The 19867-nt window shown below is 43.9% G+C and overlaps 1 protein-coding gene across 1 annotated transcript; it reads left to right on the top strand.

The window, feature by feature from the left end:
* The first annotated feature begins 1234 nt into the window (after positions 1 to 1234).
* Positions 1235 to 18994, top strand: nsun2 (NOP2/Sun RNA methyltransferase 2). Its single transcript, XM_085395668.1, has 19 exons — positions 1235 to 1454; positions 1893 to 2050; positions 2260 to 2364; positions 2444 to 2549; positions 2678 to 2749; positions 8661 to 8745; positions 8859 to 9051; positions 9580 to 9654; positions 9817 to 9947; positions 11516 to 11589; positions 11692 to 11822; positions 12345 to 12441; positions 12586 to 12803; positions 12954 to 13046; positions 13132 to 13267; positions 16770 to 16850; positions 17333 to 17471; positions 18119 to 18158; positions 18267 to 18994. Exons 1-19 carry the CDS (start codon positions 1389 to 1391, stop codon positions 18586 to 18588), a joined length of 2322 nt encoding a protein of 773 aa, XP_085251794.1. The 5' UTR covers positions 1235 to 1388; the 3' UTR covers positions 18589 to 18994.
* The last annotated feature ends 873 nt before the right edge of the window (positions 18995 to 19867 follow it).

The raw sequence follows: 19867 nt of genomic DNA, 5'->3' as shown, positions 1-19867 counted from the left end.
AATAGGTCAATTTAACGGGTTGTTGGGTGGTTACTAGGCAGTATGATGATTCATAATATAGGACCTTTAAGGGACCCGTTTGGTTGATCAACTCCTGATCGTGTAGGATCACTGGTTATTATTTATTTATTTATTTATTTATTTATTTATTTATTTATTTATTTATTTTTAAAACAGAAATTTGATGAAGTAGGATTAATATAACATTCAGGGCCAAATAACGAACACATGTATGTTAAGGGAGTCTTTGTTATTTTCATAGACAATGATTTGCATAAAATCCCACAATGGCACATATTACGATTATATTAAAAAAAAACGAGTTGGGACACTTTTTAAATAATGTGTAAAAAAGTGAAGTTTGTGATTTCGACAATAAATATTAGTTATTTAATTTGCACAACTTTAATGGCATTAATTTAGGAAAACATACATTTATACAAATTCGGTCATCGTCATTCAAGCTGGAATGTATATAGTAAACAAGAAATTAGAACAATGTATTTTATATAATTCAATTTTTATGGTTGCAAAGTTTCACGTAAACAATTTAAACTTTATTTTTGTAATAATATTTCAGAAAAGTGCAGACAGGTGTTGTGCCAAAAAGTGATTGTCTGCCAAAAACTGATTTCCGGTATTTGCCAAAAACTGATTGCTCGTATTTAAACTGCTATAAGTAACTTGTTGGGCTATAATATGTGAAACATATGTCAAATGCATCCCTCATGGATGACATAAAGTCATCTTGAGCCACAAACAACATTCGTGTAACAAGATAGAAGCCGCAATCAGTTTTTGGCAGTGACTTTTATATAACCTTTATTTATCCAGTTAAAAAAAAATCTCATTAACATTAAAAATGTCTTTTGTAAGAGTAAGTTGGCCAAGAGGACAGCAGAAATGGCAGCAAATATTACAATATTTCCGTAAAAATATTTTAAGTGGGGATAAAGGACCGGATTGGTTATAATGTAAGTACAATAGCAGAGAGTTGTAAAGATACTTGAAAAACAGATATTGTTTTAATTCTCTATATAACCCCTTTGTAAACCCTGTTCACCGAAGTCTATTTACGAACATACGTAAAGATATTACACATAAAAAATACACAGAAACATTGGAAATCAGTTTTTGGCAGACAATCACTTTTTGGCACAACACCGGCTCGTTGAAGCGTTTCTGCTTTCTTTCAGGCAGATTTTGCGGCCACCTCAAGGGGTCCTCATTCACGTGCGTCAGAGCAGCACGTTCCGTGGATACACAGCCTGTCCATCATCAGGCGCCTTGCACGTTTACACTTTAGCTGAGCAACAGCTCTGTTTTGCTCGCGTCCAGTCACCACGTTGTTCCGCAGACTTTTCTCCAGAGTTGTCTGCTATTCCAACATGGGGAAAAGAAGCAGACAGCGGCAGAAAAACCAGAATGCTGGCAGGGACAACAGAGACACCGCTGTAAGTAAAACTCCTGCTCCAGACAAACTAGCTAGTGTTTGTGTTTAGCCACGCCGCACATGAATGTTTAAATAAAGTAACTGCAGAAAGGAAGCGACTGCAGGGATAATTTATATCTGTTACCTTTACTGAAAGTAGCAGATATAAACTGCTGCTGGTTACCGTGCTGTTTTCAAAGCCATGTGTGACCACCATTCCCCCCCCCCCCCCCCCCCTTTTTTTGAACAAAGATCTGTATATCTTTATATATGTGAACAGCTTGTTGTACTATAGGCCAAATTCAGCACGACACCAGAGTTAAATGTAACAGATCGTATGGTATGTTGTTCAGGCTGTTACTCATAAGCAAGTAAAGTTTAAATTTGATTTTATCAAACGACATTCAGTGTAGCAATTTTGTCTCCTGTTAGTTTGCATGAACATATTTGTTTGTCCCAGGGTTGGGGAGCTGGGTATGCTGACATTATCAAGGAGAACAAGCTGTTTGAGAACTACTATAAGGAGCTAGGTCTGGTACCTGAGGGGGAGTTTGAACAGTTCATGGAAGCAATGAGGGAACCTCTGCCAGCAACCATCCGCATCACTGGATACAAGAGGTGAGCTGGACAGATCTACAACTTGGGCTCATGCTTAACGCCATGTAGGAGGTTGTCATTGGAACGTATGTGCCCCTTTGTAGGTTGTTCTGAACTTTTTCATGGAAATTCCACTTTTAATTACAAGGTGAAAATGCTTAATCATTAATTACATTCATAAGGAGAAATATTAGATCCCTAATGTAAATGCTACTAATTTCCTTTTCCAGCCATGCCAAGGAGATCCTTCATTGTCTGAAGGAAAAATATTTCAAGGATATTCAGGAGCTGGAAATCGATGGTCAGAAGATCGAAGCTCCGCAGCCTCTCAGCTGGTAATATATCATGTTTTCCCCAAGACTAAAAAGATGCACTGATTCAAATTAAAACCAGATTGTGGACTGTCCTCTTCAGGTACCCTGATGAGCAGGCCTGGCACACCAACATGAGCAGGAAGATCATAAGGAAGTCTCCCCTGCTGGAGAAGTTCCACCAGTTTTTGGTCAGCGAGACAGAGTCGGTGAGTCAGTCACAATCCCAAAGATCACATTTGTGTTACCAGTGGAAGGGGGTTAAAAACCCCCAAAACATGTCAGGAAGTTGGTAAAGAAGCGGAGAGACTGACATTCCTTTTGTTTGTCCTCGCAGGGCAACATCAGCCGACAAGAAGCTGTCAGCATGATCCCTCCTCTACTTCTGAAGATTGAGCCCCATCACAAGGTAAAAGCACAGTTTTATTATACTTAATGCAATTGAACTTTTTCTCTGTTTTAAACTCGTGTGCAAATTTACCCTCTGTGCTGGTGAGGGGTGTGTGCATAAATCAGATGAACATGGTTTCATAAATAAAATCTTAGGTCCTTACGAGTTTAGAATAATCCTTTAATTAATTGTCCCACAAGGAGAAATTTGGTTGTAACAGCAGCCAAAAAGACACATATACAAACAAACAGTACACAGGACATGGAACAGAAACATACACAATTTTTCTTACATATTTACATCAAGGACAGTGGTTACTATATACAATTATATATAAATTAAATAAAAATAACTACAGATAAGAGGCAAAGCAGCTTGTAGTGCGAATCAGTTAATTAACTTATTGCAGTTATAGCGGAGATGTAAACATCTATGTTTGTTGGGAGCAGTTCTGATTGTGCAGTCTGACAGCTGCAGGGAGGAAGGACCTGCAGAAACGCTCCTTCATGCATCGAGGATGCAGCAGTCTGTCACTGAAGGAGCTCTGCCGTTCAGCAACATTTATATGCATGGGGTTGGAGACTCTGTCCATCAGATGTTATTTTGGCCAGAGTCCTTCTGTCTCCCACCACCTGCACTGGGTCTAGGGTGCATCCCAGAACAGAGCTGGCCTTCCTGATGAGTTTATCCAACCTCTTCCTCTCAGCTGCCGATAAACTGCTGCTCCAACGTACAACACTGTAAAAAAATGACAGATGCCATCACAGAGTCATAGAAGGTCTTTAAAAGCGCTCCCTGGACTCCAAATGACCTCAGCCGCCTCAGCAGGTAGAGTCTGCTCTGACCCTTCCTGTAAAGAGCATCAGTGTTGTGGCTCCAGTCCAGTTTATTATTCAGGTGAACACCCAGGTACCTATAAGAGTCCACTATCTCAATGTCCACTCCCTGGATGTTCACCGCTGTCAGTGTGGTGGGTCTGCGTCTCCGGAAGTCCACCACCAACTCCTTGGTTTTCCCGGCGTTGATCAGCAGGTGGTTCTGCTGACACCAGTCAACAAAGTCCAGAGTCCACTGTCTGTGCTCTGAGTCGTCCTCACCTGTGATGAGGCGACTATGGCAGAGTCGTCAGAGAACTTCTGTAGGTGGCAGCGTGGGGAGTGGATGGAGAAGTCTGCAGTGTAGAGGGTGAAGAGGAACGGTGCCAGCACAGTTCCCTGTGGGGCCCCCGTACTGCAGACCAGCGTGTCAGAGATACAGCCCTGTGTCCTCACATACTGTGGACGTTCTGTGAGGTAGTCCAGTATCCACTGGGACATGTGGTGGTCCACTCCCGATATCTCCAGCTTGTCCCTCAGAAGTCGTGGCTGGATGGTGTTGAAAGCACTGGAGAAATCAAAGAACATGATCCTCACAGTGCTTCCAGGCTTCTCCAGGTGAGTCAGAGCTCGGTGCAGGAGGTAGATGATGGCGTCCTCCACCCCGATGCCAGGCTGGTAAGCAAACTGCAGCGGATCCAATGAAGACCTCACCAGGGGGCGCAGATGGTTCAGAACCAACCTCTCGTGGGTCTTCATCAGATGCGATGTCAGGGATACCGGCCTGTAGCTGCTGAGGTCCTTGGGATGGGAGGTCTTTGGTACCGGTACCACACAGGAGGTCTTCCACAGCTGTGGTACTTTCCCCAGTGACAGGCTCAGGTTGAACTGATATCCTAGGATGCCACACAGTTCATCTGCGCAGCATCTCAGGAGCCTGGAGCTGACGCCATCTGGACCTGCAGCCTTCTGCACCTTGATCTGCACCCTTTTTTTAAGATGGCGCCGGTGAGGTCGGCTGCCGTCACGACTGCTCCGACCACTTTTTCTTTGTCTTTGTTTTTTAAGTTAGTTTTCAGCGTTTCTAAATCGGCAAAATCATCACCATTGGGTACATTAGGTATGACAGTGACACTCTTGTTTCTATTGGTATACAATGTACTCACAATTCGAAGTTTTTAACTCCGGATCAGAGCTGGCCGAGTGAGATCTCGAGGGAGAACAAAGGGAAGCGGCGGCGGCCTAGAGGGAAGCGAGCCGGCGTCAGGAACAGGCTGAGAGCTCGTGCACACCGCACACCTCTGCCTAGCATCCTGCTCGCCAACGTCCAGTCACTGGAGAACAAGCTTGACGACCTCAGGGCCAGGATAAAGTTCCAGAGAGACATTCGGGACTGCAATCTCCTCTGCTTCACCGAGACATGGCTGAACCCAGCGGTGCCGGACCACGCCATCCAGCCGGCCGAGTTCTTCTCGGTTCACCGCATGGACAGGACACGGGACTCGGGGAAGTCAAGGGGAGGCGGCGTGTATTTAATGGTGAACAACAACTGGTGCAACAGTGCGAACGTTGTTCCTCTCACACGCTCCTGCACACCAAATCTGGAACTACTGTCCATCATGTGTCGTCCTTTTTATCTACCTCGGGAATTTACATCGGTCATTGTAAGTGCCGTTTATATTCCACCACAAGCGGACACGGTCACCGCCTTATGCGAGCTGCATGAGGCACTCACACAGCACCAGACACAACACCGGGACGCTGCGCTTATTGTGACGGGGGACTTTAATAGCGCCAACCTCAAACGCGCAGCGCCGAACTTTTATCAACACATCACCTGCCCCACCAGGGGTGAAAGGACACTGGACCACTGCTACACTACGGTCAAGGACGGCTACAAGGCACAATCCCGCCCCCCGTTTGGCAAATCTGATCACGCCGCCATCTTCCTCATGCCAAAATACAAACAAAGGCTGAAACAGGAAGTTCCGGTTCAGAGGAAGGTCGCGCGCTGGACGGATCAATCGGTGGCCGCGTTACAGGACGCACTCGATGACGCAGACTGGGGCATGTTCAGAAACAGCTCCGACGATGACGTCAACGTGTTTACGGAAGCGGTTGTGGGATTCATCGGGAAACTAGCGGATGATACCGTGGAGACAAAGACTATCACAACGTTTCCCAACCAGAAGCCGTGGGTGGATAAAACCATCCGCGACGCTCTGAGATCCCGCACCGCTGCCTACAACACGGGACTCACGACGGGGGACATGGACCCGTACAAAGCCGCGTCATATAACGTGCGGAGGGCGGTGAAAGAGGCGAAGCAGCGCTACGGGAGGAAACTAGAGTCACAACTCCAACAGAGTGACTCTAGGAGCCTGTGGCGGGGACTAAGGACAATAACGGACTATAAAGCACCAACAACCGGTATGACGAACGCGGCCGTGACTTTGGCAGACGAGCTGAACACTTTCTATGCTCGCTTCGAGGCTGCAGCTAAGGACTCCAACAATGCTAGTGTTAGCGGCGCTAACGGCTGCAGACAGGAAGATACTGCCAGCACCGGAAACGTGCTCGTCATCTCCGAGCATGAAGTAAGGAGAGCCTTCAAGAGAGTAAACACCAGGAAAGCAGCAGGACCAGACGGCATCCCAGGTCGTATCCTAAGAGACTGCGCATACCAGCTAGCTCCTGTGTTCACTGAGATATTCAACATCTCTTTATCTCAGTCGGTGATCCCCACATGCTTCAAAGAGTCCATCATTGTTCCTGTCCCGAAGAAACCCCACCCTGCTTCTCTCAATGACTATCGCCCTGTAGCCCTCACCTCAGTAGTGATGAAGTGCTTTGAACGCCTGGTCAGAGACTTCATCATTTCTTCACTACCAGACACACTGGACCCACTACAGTTCGCTTACCGTCCAAATCGTTCCACAGACGATGCCATCTCTCATCTCCTCCACACATCACTCACTCACTTGGACACTAGAAGGGGGAATTATGTTAAAATGCTCTTCATAGACTACAGCTCTGCATTTAATACCATAATTCCCTCCACACTCACCACCAAGCTGGAGCATCTGGGACTCAGCTCATCTATGTGTCAGTGGATCTCCAACTTCCTAACTGGCAGACCACAGGCAGTAAGGATGGGCGGACATGTCTCAGCCTCCACCACTCTCAGCACTGGAGCCCCCCAGGGGTGTGTCCTGAGCCCCCTGCTGTACTCTTTGTACACATATGACTGTGTGGCCACTACCAGCTCCACCACCATCATCAAGTTTGCTGACGACACCGTCGTGGTGGGCCTGATCTCTGATAACAACGAGACGGCCTACGTGAAGGAGATTAGGAATCTGGAGAACTGGTGCCAGAGGAACAACCTCCTTCTAAACGTCAGTAAGACAAAGGAGCTGATAGTGGACTTCAGCACTAAGCAGGAGAGGAACTACCAGACCCCCGTCATCAACGAGTGCCCAGTGGAGAGAGTGGACAGCTTCAAATACCTCGGAGTTCACATCACGCAGGACCTGTCATGGTCCTGTCACATCAACACCGTGGTGAAAAAGGCCCGACAGCGTCTCGACCACCTCAGACGCTTGAGAGACTTCCAACTGCCCTCCAAGGTGCTCAGGAACTTTTACTCGTGCACCATAGAGAGCATCCTGGCGGGAAACATCTTAACCTGGTTCGGGAACAGCACCATGCAGGACAGACGAGCTCTACAGAGGGTTGTGCGGTCAGCTGAGCGCACCATCCGCTCCGAGCTCCCTGACCTGCACTCAATCTACAGCAGGCGGTGCTGGACCAAGGCCAGGAAGATCGTGAAGGACCTCAGCCATCCCAACAACAGACTGTTCTCTCTGTTGAGGTCAGGAAAGCGATTCCGCTCCCTGAAGACCAACACAGAGAGACTGAGGAGGAGCTTCTTCCCGCAGGCGATACGGTCTCTCAATCACACCACCACACAGTACTGACCCACACATATGGTTCTTACACACACACTGGACATTCTGGACTTTGGTTTTGCACACATTGTTTTTTTGCACAACACTGGTCACTATATTCTTCATTTCCGGTTAATACTTGTACAGCTGCTGTTATTGTGTATATATTTATTTATATTTAGATTTCTTCATACATTCTTATATAGTTCTATATTGTGTATTGTGTATTTTGTTGTACAGTTATTTTATTTTCAACTTTAATTTATATATTTTATCTTATTCTTCCCAGTTAAATTTACCCTTCATTCTAATTTGTGTTGTACAGTTATTTCATTTTTAACCTTAATTTATATTTTATTCCTTCCTAGTTAAATTTACCCTTTTTAATTTTTCATATTTATTTCCTATCTTATTCATAGCCTTTCCTTTTTTGTTTTCTTTAGGTCACGAGCAGTTGTCCAAGCATTTCACTACATATCGTACTGTGTATGACTGTGTACGTGACAAATAAAATTTGAATTTGAATTTGATCTTGCGAAGCTCGTTCCTCACTTGAAGTGCTGAGATAGAAAGAGTGGATTTTGGGGGAGGGGTGTGTATGTTGGAGTCCACAGAAGCCGGGGGTGTGTGTGATGGCTGGGAGGTGAGAGGTGTGAAGTCCTGAGATGAAGGACAGAGTTTATTCCTGACAAATATTTTATATCCCAGTTAATTTGTGTTACGATAACTGCAACATAGTTAGCTATTTCTCATCCTCAGTCAGATCGAGCTGTTCTGTCCTTGTTCCACAGTCTCGATTAGCTCAGTGTGTCGGCACACGAACCAGTTCTCCACCCACTCCGGGTTCTGGTTACATTGGTCCTCTTGCTCACAGGGGATCTCCAGAGTAGAAGGCTGACTGTTACCAGCAGAAAAGCAAGACAACTGAGTTGGAGTCGGTTCCTCTGTGGGACGAGGCAGCTGAAGTCTGTGTTGAGTTCTGCCACAAAAGCAGTTTTGCTAGGGAGCCAGTCAGATGGGAAAACACAGGACAGGAACAACTGATTAGCAGAGACTACACTCTGCCAAATGTCCTTCAGCGACCGTGAACTTATTGTCCTCCCACAGGAGTCTGTGTTGGTAACAATAAAGTGGCATCAAAGTTTAAAAAGAGTTTCTATGCAGATCCTGGACATGTGTGCAGCTCCAGGGTCGAAGACAGCCCAGCTGATCGAGATGCTTCATGCTGACATGGATGTGCCGTTTCCAGGTAGGAAAACTGGAAGAAATCCATGTTTTGTCTTTAAATTGAAAAAAAAAAAAAACCAAGATTCTCTTGCATTAATAGTGTATATAAGTTCAAACCTGATCTCCACCTTTCAGAGGGCTTTGTCATTGCAAATGACGTGGACAATAAGCGGTGCTACTTGCTCGTGCACCAAGCCAAGCGGCTCAACAGCCCCTGTATCATGGTGGTGAACCACGACGCCTCCTGCATCCCCACCCTGGAGATCAACTCCAATGGCAAGAAGGACGTCCTCTTCTATGACCGCATCCTGTGTGATGTGCCCTGCAGGTCAGCAGACGTATCCGCTACATGTCTGCATCGCTCATGCAGAGAGTTGGGGTTATGAAGCTGCTAAAACAGTGAATGATCAGTAAGCTCTGATTTATGTGTGGGTGTTTGACAGGAAAGCAGATTTTATGAGGCAGATGTAGATGACGTACCACACTCTCCATCAAATGCACCGTCCTCATACGTTGCTGTTAGTGTCTTTGCGACCTTCAGGTTTCAGTAGGGTGGTAAAACATTTGTCCACATCTTTCATCTCTCGAAATTTAGCATCATTTTTTGGCCAAAGCAGAACTGCCCCGGTTTGCAAATGCTGCCTGAGTTTGGGCAGCTGTAGTGCTGAAGCCAGGAGTCTCCTGCCAAAAACAACATAGGGAGGGGAGAGGCGTGGAGGGGAGGAAAAGCAGTAATGAAGCTTCGCAGACATTTTATTTGCCCCATGACAAGTTGAAAAAAGGCTCCGTGGAAGTTTCACCGCCTCGGGCCAAGACGAGGTGGGTGTTCTGACTGTTGCTGCTCTGTGCTCTGCAGTGGGGATGGCACCATGAGGAAGAACATAGACGTGTGGAAGAAATGGACGACCAGCAACAGCCTGCATCTCCACGGGTGAGTGGAGGAGAGTGCGCGCTCACACCTAAGCTACAACACAGGAATGCAGTCGTGTGGTACACCAAATTGACTAAACGGCAAGGGAATGGAGTGTGTCGCTTTTGGTCTTAATTTAAAACGTTGGCAGGATTACAGAGCGCACACGTGTGTTTTCACCAGGCTCCAGCTGCGTATCGCTGTGCGTGGTGTGGAACAGCTGGCTGTGGGAGGGAGGATGGTCTACTCCACCTGTTCACTCAACCCCATAGAGGACGAGGCTGTCATAGCAGCACTGCTGGAGAAAAGTGAAGGTAACAAACACACATTCTGGGTCACACAGTAAGAGGTCAGCATTCGTATAAATGTTTTAGCTGTTTCATGCTTCTTACTTTGAACTCCTGTTGCTGTGGAGCAGGGTTTGATAATAAAACAATGGCTTCATTTACTAATATTTGTGTGGAATCGTTCTTACTGTGGACAAAAAATGAGTTCGTGCACAAAATTTGAGTCGATATGAAACAACAACCTTGTGGATCTTCATACAATTTGCGTACTAAGGAAACACGTTTACATCCAGGTGAAGAAGAGAAATTGGTGATGATATAATTTGGGTGGATACAGACATTTGTTTACACACTTTTATAGTAAATGAGGCTCAATGACTTGTACTTAGGTTTGTGACAGAAAAATTGACAAATATTCATCGTAAATTGTGTTTAGACACTGAAACCCAAGTCAGCCGCTCACACACACAGTCAGATTTAGACTACAGTCCCTCTTGCAAAGTTATCTCTAAGATTTCCTTGAATATTAGAAAGCATTGACAATTTTGACCAAGTTTAAGGTGGCACATTTTTCATTTTTGTAAATCCAGTGTGCCCCCCCCTTTTTTTCTTTTAATTTCTTTTTCTAAACTGAATCTTGTAAAATAAAGTCAAATGGTACTTCCGGCGGTGCCATGAGCAGGCAGCGGCTGATAGCGCTCCAGCAAAATACAGTGTTTTTTCTTTTTTTTTTTTTTTCTTTCTTTTTTCTACGGCGTAGATGTTTTATTTGGTTTCCCGACCGAGGAATTCTTTTATTTATTCATACTGTAAACTGTAAAGCTGCTATGTTGGTCATTTTAAACCACTTCAAGGTCACTTTAAATTTCAGTTGTAAATTTTAGACTGTTATTAAGCCTTTTTACCTCAAAGTGTATATTTACTCTCCTTATCTTAGTCCTAAAGTGTATATTTATTCTTACTCTTCCTATATTTCTTGTTCTTTTCCACTGAATGCAGCTGAAGCCTTGTCGTCTCGGCTCTCTATATACTGTACTGTATATAGCAGAGATGAAAAAGTTTACTTGACAAATTTAGATTAAGAGCAGGAGATCATTTAGACTATATTTACCTTGTTATTGACAAGTGGCTGTTCGAGATATCAGTTCTGGTGGCATCTGTGGTTGCTACTGTAAGAGCAATTCATAGTCAGATCATCTCCATCCAAACACCAAGATGGGATGGTTTAGTGGCAAACTCGCAGTTCCACAAACCAAATTTTTCACCGTGGCTTGTCCATCATTTAATAAAGTCTGTAATCAAACTACCGTTTTTCTCTTGCATTCAGTCTGACATGACAGGATACCTTGCATTCAGTTGTGTGTTGGACATGGTAATGTGTAATTATGCTGTCATAACCTGAGATGATACATGAGCGTGGACATTCCCTAAAGTTCATCCATGTCAGATCCACAGGAAATGATCCGTCAGTGTCAGCAGCTACACCTCAGCTCTTCAATTTTCAACAGGCTAAATATTTCACTTTGTTTTATGAAAGTTATGTGTAAATGTCATGTCTTATAAAGACTGGCTGCTCTCTTGCTTCATGTTACCAGGAGCGTTGGAGCTGGCTGACTGCTCAGCTGACCTACCGGGGCTGAAGTGGATGCCTGGGGTCACTTCCTGGAAGGTACTGGATTTTATTTAATTTATTTATTTATTTATTTATTTAATGCCAGTCGTTACTTTTGAATTGTAGATCTGTATCCAGACTATTTCTGTTTCTTTGTAGCTGATGACTAAAGAAGGCCAGTGGTACACGGACTGGTCCGAGGTCCCGAGTAGTCGTCATACGCAGATCCGACCCACCATGTTCCCGCAAAAAGACTCAGAGAAACTGGCAAGCTTTCATCTGGAGAGATGGTAAGTGAGCAGTCCCAGACAAACAGATGCAGGTCCATGCTAATGCGTTTTAGAATTGAAGGTGTTCTCTTAAAAATAGTGTGAAATAGCTTATTAAAGTGTTCAATCTTGGCATGACAAGTGTCCTTAAAACGTTTCTGTTAGCCTGCTTTGTTTTGGCTGATTTCTTTCAAGAATCGTTAAAATACAGAATTTCATTTTACAGAATTGGAGTACAGTAGAGAGCATCCTACACCGTCACCTCTCACCACCGTAAACTGTGCTTTTTGAACTTACATCCAGTGTGCAGTAGATGCAGGCGCACCTGCCAACCTCACATTACGGAGGATGATGTCATGTTTAAGCGTCAGTGCTCACAATGACTTGATATTGGCAGCAGAGGGAGCTGTTGTCACATGTTGATTAAGGCGCTTTTTCTTTTCCCACATGCTGTCTTCACAGCAGGGGCTCTATCAAACCCCAAGCTGTGATTTATTTATTTATTTTAAATTAATTTTTTTCTGTGTGTGTGTTTTATGGCAGTATGAGGATTCTGCCACATCACCAGAACACTGGAGGTTTCTTTGTGGCTGTGCTGGTGAAGAAAGCCCCGATGCCTTGGAACAAAAGATATCCTAAGGTACTTCATCTTAAACACTCACACACGATGCCCCCCACCCCACGTGCCTCACCTCACCTAACCTCGCCCACCTGGTCAGGTTATTAACCACACCTGGAGCTGTTTTTTCTTTGTCCGTTCACTCTCCTCCTCTTCCATCTCCAGCTGAGGAAAGACTCCAAGCTGTCGAGCTCAGCTGCCCAAACCAGCAGCTCCAAGGAGGCTCCGTCACCAGGAGACACTCCACATCTCCCCCCTGAAGGTTCCACTGAGAAGGTGGAGAGGAACAGCCAAGAGGAAAAAGTGGACAAGGAGGCAGATGAGACGCCCGAAGGAGCTTCTGTGGGTCAGGATGCCGGTGCTAAACCAGAGGGGATGTGTGGGTGAGTCGCACTGAGCTCATGAACTAATAAATGGAAACTTATGACTCTTAACTGGTTATAAATACAGATAAAAAAAAACAAAAGCAGTTTTGGACCCACAAACAAGCTCTTTAAAATGTAAGTAAACATTTTGTATCTGTCCTTTTTCAGGCCTCCACCCTCAAAGAAGATGAGGCTGTTTGGATATAAAGAAGACCCCTTTGTGTTCTTAAGTGATGATGACCCCGTCTTCACCACCATACAGTAAGTGCACCCTTGTCTTCAATGTAAAATAGGTGTTTTCAACATTTTTCTGCAGCATAAATGCGTGTTTCCTGTTTTCCTCTAGGTCTTTCTATGATCTGTCTCCCGACTTCCCCAAACTCAACGTCCTGACTCGGACCCATGAGGGCAAGAAGAGGAACTTGTACATGGTGTCCAAAGAGCTCCGTAATGTCCTGCTCAATAACAGCGAACGCATGAAGGTAGGCACACGTGTTTGATAATGAAGATGAAACATTTGTGTTTTTGAAAATTGATACAGCCAATCCATAATCAGTTATGTCCTGGAGACATTGTATCGATCCTCTGGAGGAAGAAGCATTATGTTTACCTAAGTGCTGATTTATGGGCTTTACATTGATTCGTTTGTTTGGTTGGTTGTGTTGTTGTTATTTTTCCGTTCTTTTTGTGCGTTTGTCTCTGTGTGAGGGAAGCAGCTTAAACAGATGGGAGCCTCTCCTTTCCCAAATCCCTCTGGTCCTCCACCCTGCAGGACCTGCACAGGTGGCATTGTGGGGACTCGGGCTCTTTGTTCTCCCCGGTGTTTGTTGTTTCTCAATTTTTAGTCACTTTGTCTTAAAGGAACCGGAAACTTCAAGATCTTAATTTTCATATTTTTCCTCTGGTTTGTTGTCCTGTTTATCCATTTAAATGTGTTACGAGTTGCTCAGTTCTGGAGCGATCGTGTGCAGAAACGTCTACATTAACATAGTGGGAGTAAATGACAGTCTGTGTGTGGTGTGGAGTGCCTTCACCTAACCTGTCATGTAGTGCAGTATATGACCAGTGAAAATGCGGAGGGTGTCTGTTGATTGCTGTGTCAATGTGTCTCGTGAAGGCCGGGTTAGATGTTGTCGGACAAGATGCTGAAACCCAGATTGTTGTCATTCAGATATCCAGGTGTGTTGGTGTGTATGTGATGGATAAACGCACTGTATAAATACTAGAAATGGACCGATCCGATATTACGTATCGGTATCGGTCCGATACTGACCTAAATTACTGGATCGGATATCGGAGAAAAATTAAAAATGTAATCCGATCCATTAAATATCACGAAAGCACCTCACAAAACTTGCAACACGCCGTAACTCACCTCAGAACGTTAGCACGTCGGAGCAGTATGCATCACGTGATAGAGCGGCTGTGGCATGCGGGACCTGTCGGTGGTCTGGATAGCATTTGGAGCTTCGCTAGCAACCCGGCATTTCATCTCCGACAAAGTTATCCCCGAGAGAAGTAAAGCAAGTGTGTAAGTCCATCTCTGAATGTTTGTAAAGCATTCCTGCCTTAAGCTTAACGAGCGACTGCCTCTCGCTCTCCGGCTGCTACTTCAATCATGAAACTGCTTAATGATCAGCTGATCGGCTTTTCTGTTGCAAGTCCGTGTCTCTAGTTTGCTTTTGGCCCACTTTGCACCAGACAGAGGAAACCAGCGGCTGAACAACAGCAGCACGTTTAAGCTTGATCAGCTGTTGTTAGAATGTATTTAATATTACTTTCTACTCGAGGATCTTTTTCTACGCAGCTGACGGCTTGTAACTGTCCAGGGGCGGATCTAGCAAAGTTTAGCCAGGGGGGCCGATAGGGCATGAACAGGGAAGACGGGGCACAAAGACATACTTTTCTTTCTTATTCTCATTTAAAATGTCTAGCTTTTAATAAATAATTATCTGACACCCAAAGTTTTAATTTGATGTAAAATGAATAGAAGTCAATTACTGTATATAGTGACTATTAAGTCTAATATATATACCCTAGTAAGCTATAGTACTTTTTACTTTGGGAAGGTACCATCTGTGCAGTCTGCAATTTTGTTGAAGAAAGATGTTGAATCTATTTAATATTTCTTGAAAGATAATTGATCTCTGTGCATTTTTTTTCACACTGCATCAAATTTAAAAAAAAAAAGTGATTTGAAATTAAGGTTGATTACGTCGATTAAGCATCATGAGGTGGAACATGAGGGGTGGTTCCCTATTTTTTTTATTTTTTTATTTTTGTTGTTGCTGGGAGTTGGAACCCTATTAGTTAGGTTGCTTAATATTTACGCTAAGTACTCTTTAAAATACCAGAATAGGGAGGATGGTGTAGGTTTAAGTTTATTAGATTGATCAGTATTGCTGAACTATGAAATTTTTTTTTGTTGCATACAGGTATAACAGAATAGCTTTAGTGTAGTTGTTGTTTTAAACTTGAGTATGAACTTATACAAAATGCAGCAAGATATTTAAAAAACAGTTTTGTTGATTAAAAAACACTATCGGATTCATATCGGTATCGGCAGATATCCAAATTTATGATATCGGTATCGGACATAAAAAAAGTGGTATCGTGCCATCTCTAATAAATACCAGGCCATTTGTGTATGTGTGGTAGGAAAAAAACATGCATAATCTGTAGGCCTATTTCATTTTAAAAGCATGTATTAGTGTTTGTATACTTAAGGCTTTGAGTGGTCAGTAAAACTAGAAAAGCATGATTATAAAGTATCTGTTTAAAACCAGGAATTAAATCTGGCAACAAGAGAAAAAGTGTATGTAAAGATTTCAGAGCACCATCATTAAGACACAAATTATCCGACTAAAATTACAGCTGTGTGTTTCACTGAGTTAATGAGATGCTCAGTGCATTGTAATGGTGTGTAAGACCAGCTGAAAGAAATTCAGCCTCATTCTTTCAGCGGGCGCTAAATGGTCTGAGAAATTAAAAAATAAACATCAGAACATGTTTCTAATTGGTAAGTAGGACCTGTGTTGGCATCGGGTCTTTAGGCTTTTAGGCTCACTGTACACAGAAGTCTGAGGAGTCTTCCAGGAATGAGGGGACTATTTTCTAGAGGACCGATTAGGGAGTAGATGGTTATTTTGTACTTGCAGCCCTCTTATCTGGAACATAAAGTTACGGTCGTGATATATCCTGCTGAGAGGTGAATCACCTTCACAGCCTCGCTTTACTATACAGGCCTCTGGCTCCATTATGTTCAAGAGAAGGCAAACATTTCTACAGCAGGCATCTCCAATAATGTTCAGCTCACACCAAAATAATCCTGACATGTAAACAGCACCACAGGAAAACCTGAGCGCTGATTGCACCTTGGTGAAACAAGCCTAGACACTGGCAACATTTTCTGTTTCCAGTTTTGTTCAAGTTTCACGTCACCTCTGAGAGTAAAACATGAGTGTTTGCATACAAGTTGGCGTCTTCCATGCAAACTACAGGTGACAGCAGCAGTCTGCTAGTGATCAAAGCAATGATGAGGTTTTTGGTGCGCCAGCATCTTTGCAACCTCCAGCAACCACTCGTCAATCAGTTGCCAAGGGGTTGCCGACCAGTCTCTAGGCCTGATGATTGAAGCCTTGCGGATCACCTTGACCTTAGTAGTCTCATTAAATTGACTTTAGTTCCCTTATAAAAAGAACAGCATGTGTGTGGTAGAGTTTTTACTATGCAAATCACTGACACAGTTGCTCCCACACCTGCTGGGACCCCAGAGACTGGCTGGGCTGTGTGCCGATGTCTTGTACAGTCGTTGCCTGGAGGAAGAGAGTTCAGTGTAATTACAATTGCATCACCAGGAAAGCTACAAGAAACATAATTAGTCACTGATTGGAATTTAAATAACCTGTCTCTTTTTTTCTGTTTATTTCAGTGTGGTGTTTTTATATGGACGTGGCTCATTACACTCTGTTTTTTGTCTCTCAGGTCATAAACACAGGGGTGAAGGTGTGGTCTCGCAATAGTGAAGGAGAGGAGTTTGGCTGTGCCTTTAGACTGGCTCAGGAGGTAACACACACACACACACACACACACACACACACACACACACACACACACACACACACACACACACACACACACACACACACACACACAGAGTTTTCAGGCAGTCACAGTTCAGTCCTGTATATAAATCTGTGTTTCCATTTGTTCTTTGGCTATCATCTTGACTAAAAGCTGCATGATTTGGAGACTGTTCAGTCATTCATCAGTGACGTGATGCACAAAAACTTTATAGTTCTATTATTTTATCAACTTAAATATACTTTGAGGTTATAATACATTTAATTTAATGTTCAAATATGCAAGAAATCCTTCCTGCTGTCTTTACTGTTGCCAACGCAGAGCTGTAGCCGAATAACAAGTGAGCCAGACGGCCGATTTCACACTCAAACGAGTTGATAATGAATTCATTTTATATGCTGCGTGTAACTGGAAAGAGTTTCTTTGTGCCGATTGTCAGCCACATGTACTTTCTGTCCTACCAGGGTATTTACACTCTGCAGCCATATATACGCTCCAGGATCATTAGGGTGAGTGTGGAGGACATCAAAGTGCTGCTGACCCAGGAGAACCCCTACCTCAGCAAGCTGGAGGATGAAGCACATGCACAGGCCCAGAAAATTGGTACAGTCAAATATAGATATGCTCTCCAACTGTGTGTGTTCGGGGAAAATATATCCAGGGTGCACACTGGTCTTTAAATTGTCTTAGATATACATTTATGGCGTCAGCGTATTAAATCACGGGACATTCAGTTTGGGTGGGTCGGATCACTCTGAGAACGCAGTTATTTTTGTTCCTCGACACATTTTAAGTCACTCGCCGTGGCTGAAGTTTTAGGGTCGTGCTCGAGAATCCCATCCATGCTCCGATTCAGGAGGCGACACCAGCAGGAAAACAGTGATTCACTGGTTCATTTTGACCCTGTTGAGTTCACAACTGAGTTTTACTGTCGACCTTTAAGTATGATTTTTATGATGTAATTTTTTTTCCCCTTCCCAATGGAAATGATGTAAGTTAGGAAGCAGCAGATAAGTGACAACGAATGAAAGTGAAAATGGAATCTGTAATTCTCATCAAAAAAATATTTTTACAGATCAACTTTGACCAAATTCCCACTCCCACTCTAATATATCCCACCCACCCACAGTGTTACTCATGTCACCTGTCAGTGGTCATATTTTATGTACGTTTTCCTGCCGTATAACCTAACGTCACGGTAGGTTGTATCACTTTCTACTTCCTGTAAAACTTTAGTTTTCTCTCCACAGGAATGGGAAGCATTGTGCTGAAGTACATCCCAAACCCAAAGTAAGCGTGTAACATGTTTTTAGTGTTTCTGATGTTTGCATTTTGAAGTGACAGCCTGTTTTTTGTTTGGTTAAACTGTGCGACCCACCATCGTCCTTTATTTTTCAGTAACCCGGGGGAACCTCAGTGTCCCATCCAGCTGTGTGGCTGGAGGGGAAAGACGTCCATCCGAGCATTCGTCCCCCGCAACGAGAGGTTTCATTACCTCCGAATGTTAGGTGTGGAGGTCTTCAGAGACAAACAGGGCCTTGGGCAGAAACGGAGTGATGGAGAAAAGGACGGAAAGGAGGAAGCAGAGGATGCGGCAGAGAAGGACGAAGAGCAGGAAGAGGAAAGAGCAGCAGACAAAGAGGTGGATTTGGAGAACGGCAATGAAAATGGATCATCAGAATCAAAGACCGACTGTGGTGACAAAGAGACGAGTAGCTGAGAGTGTGAAGGTGATTGTAATGAGAAAGGACTGACTGACGTATCGGAGCTTTAAGAGCTGTTGACCAGGTCCACAACCACACGCCGTGGTACAGGAGGGTAACGCACCGCTACGGCTTCCTCTGCTCACCACACTGCCAGTGCACAAGGATTCCCTCCCAGAGATGCACTCCCGTGGGATTTTTCATTTATTGGAGCCTCTCTAGGAGTCAGCATTTTAGTTAAATGGCTTATATTATTTTATAAACTTTTTTTTTTGCATTTTAACAAATATAGTCCACCGATAAGTGGAACAGATCCATTTCATTCAATTGCTCACATTTCAGGAGGTTTCTATTAATTGCTGTTTTATTTTTTACACCTGTAATTAAGCAGAAGTACGAAGCTGATTAAATGCTTAAAAGGTTCACTGTGTCACTAGTCAAGTGATTTCACTTTAAGATTAATGCGGCCCTACTGATCTGCAAAAGGGTGCTTGAGCAGGGATTGGCTAGAAGTAGATGGTGAAGGTTGGATATTAAATAAACTCTTGCAGGTAAGTTACTTTCAGTGACATGCTTGTGGTTTCCAGCTATCAAAGACAATAAAAATGAACAAGTAACAAGTTTCCAGCTGGTTGTAGAACACAGGGCACAGAGGCTGGGGCATAGACTGTAAATAAAAGATGGCCACATCCACCTTGTCGGTTTTAAGGAGCCACATTTGGATTACAGGCTGATGTGCCAAATTAAATCTGATACTGGCAAGCTTGGTGATAGCTACACATTCATTTATTTTATGGAGTGGAGAAAAGAATCCTTAAGGTTATATAAGATTAAAAGTTAGGTGGGGGTGGGATTTCACTCTGGTCCAAAATGGTTAAAAAAAACAAAGTGTGTATGACATGACCAAAAAGCCTCCTGTAGATGTGTCTCAATATTATTTGAGAAAAGTATTTAAACACTGATGCATCACAATGCTGAGTTTCAACAACAAGTCCACTTCTTAAAGCGAAGGTCAAACCACATTTCAGGCAGCGGTTGCCACGGCGCCTTCACTTCACTGGCTGGCTGGACATTTCCTCCTTATGTTTATTACTCAGTCCAGCTGCCATGACAACAGCTGCCATGACAACCAGCCCCCTTACCTCTGTCTGGTGATAGAACAGAGGGACCACGGAGAGCATCCTGCACTCCTCCGCTCTTCTTGTTTTCTGCTCCAAACTGTCCTTAATCCGTTCTTCCCTTCTTTTTCATCTGTGACCTCTGAAGTGCAGAGCGCTGGGTATTACCTTTCAGGAA

Source organism: Rhamphochromis longiceps, linkage group LG22 (genome assembly GCF_057381845.1).
Source record: "Rhamphochromis longiceps isolate RC_006_pf linkage group LG22, R_longiceps_female_GT1.1, whole genome shotgun sequence".
Lineage (NCBI taxonomy): Eukaryota > Metazoa > Chordata > Actinopteri > Cichliformes > Cichlidae > Rhamphochromis > Rhamphochromis longiceps.
This window is presented reverse-complemented; position numbering and strand designations above follow the sequence as displayed.

Coding starts and splice junctions, on each gene's coding strand:
- nsun2 (XM_085395668.1), top strand. CDS start 1,389: ATGGGGAAAAGAAGCAGACAGCGGCAGAAAAACCAGAATGCTGGCAGG. Junction 9,655..9,816: donor AACAGCCTGCATCTCCACGG/GTGAGTGGAGGA, acceptor TGTTTTCACCAG/GCTCCAGCTGCGTATCGCTG. Junction 11,823..12,344: donor AGCTTTCATCTGGAGAGATG/GTAAGTGAGCAG, acceptor GTTTTATGGCAG/TATGAGGATTCTGCCACATC.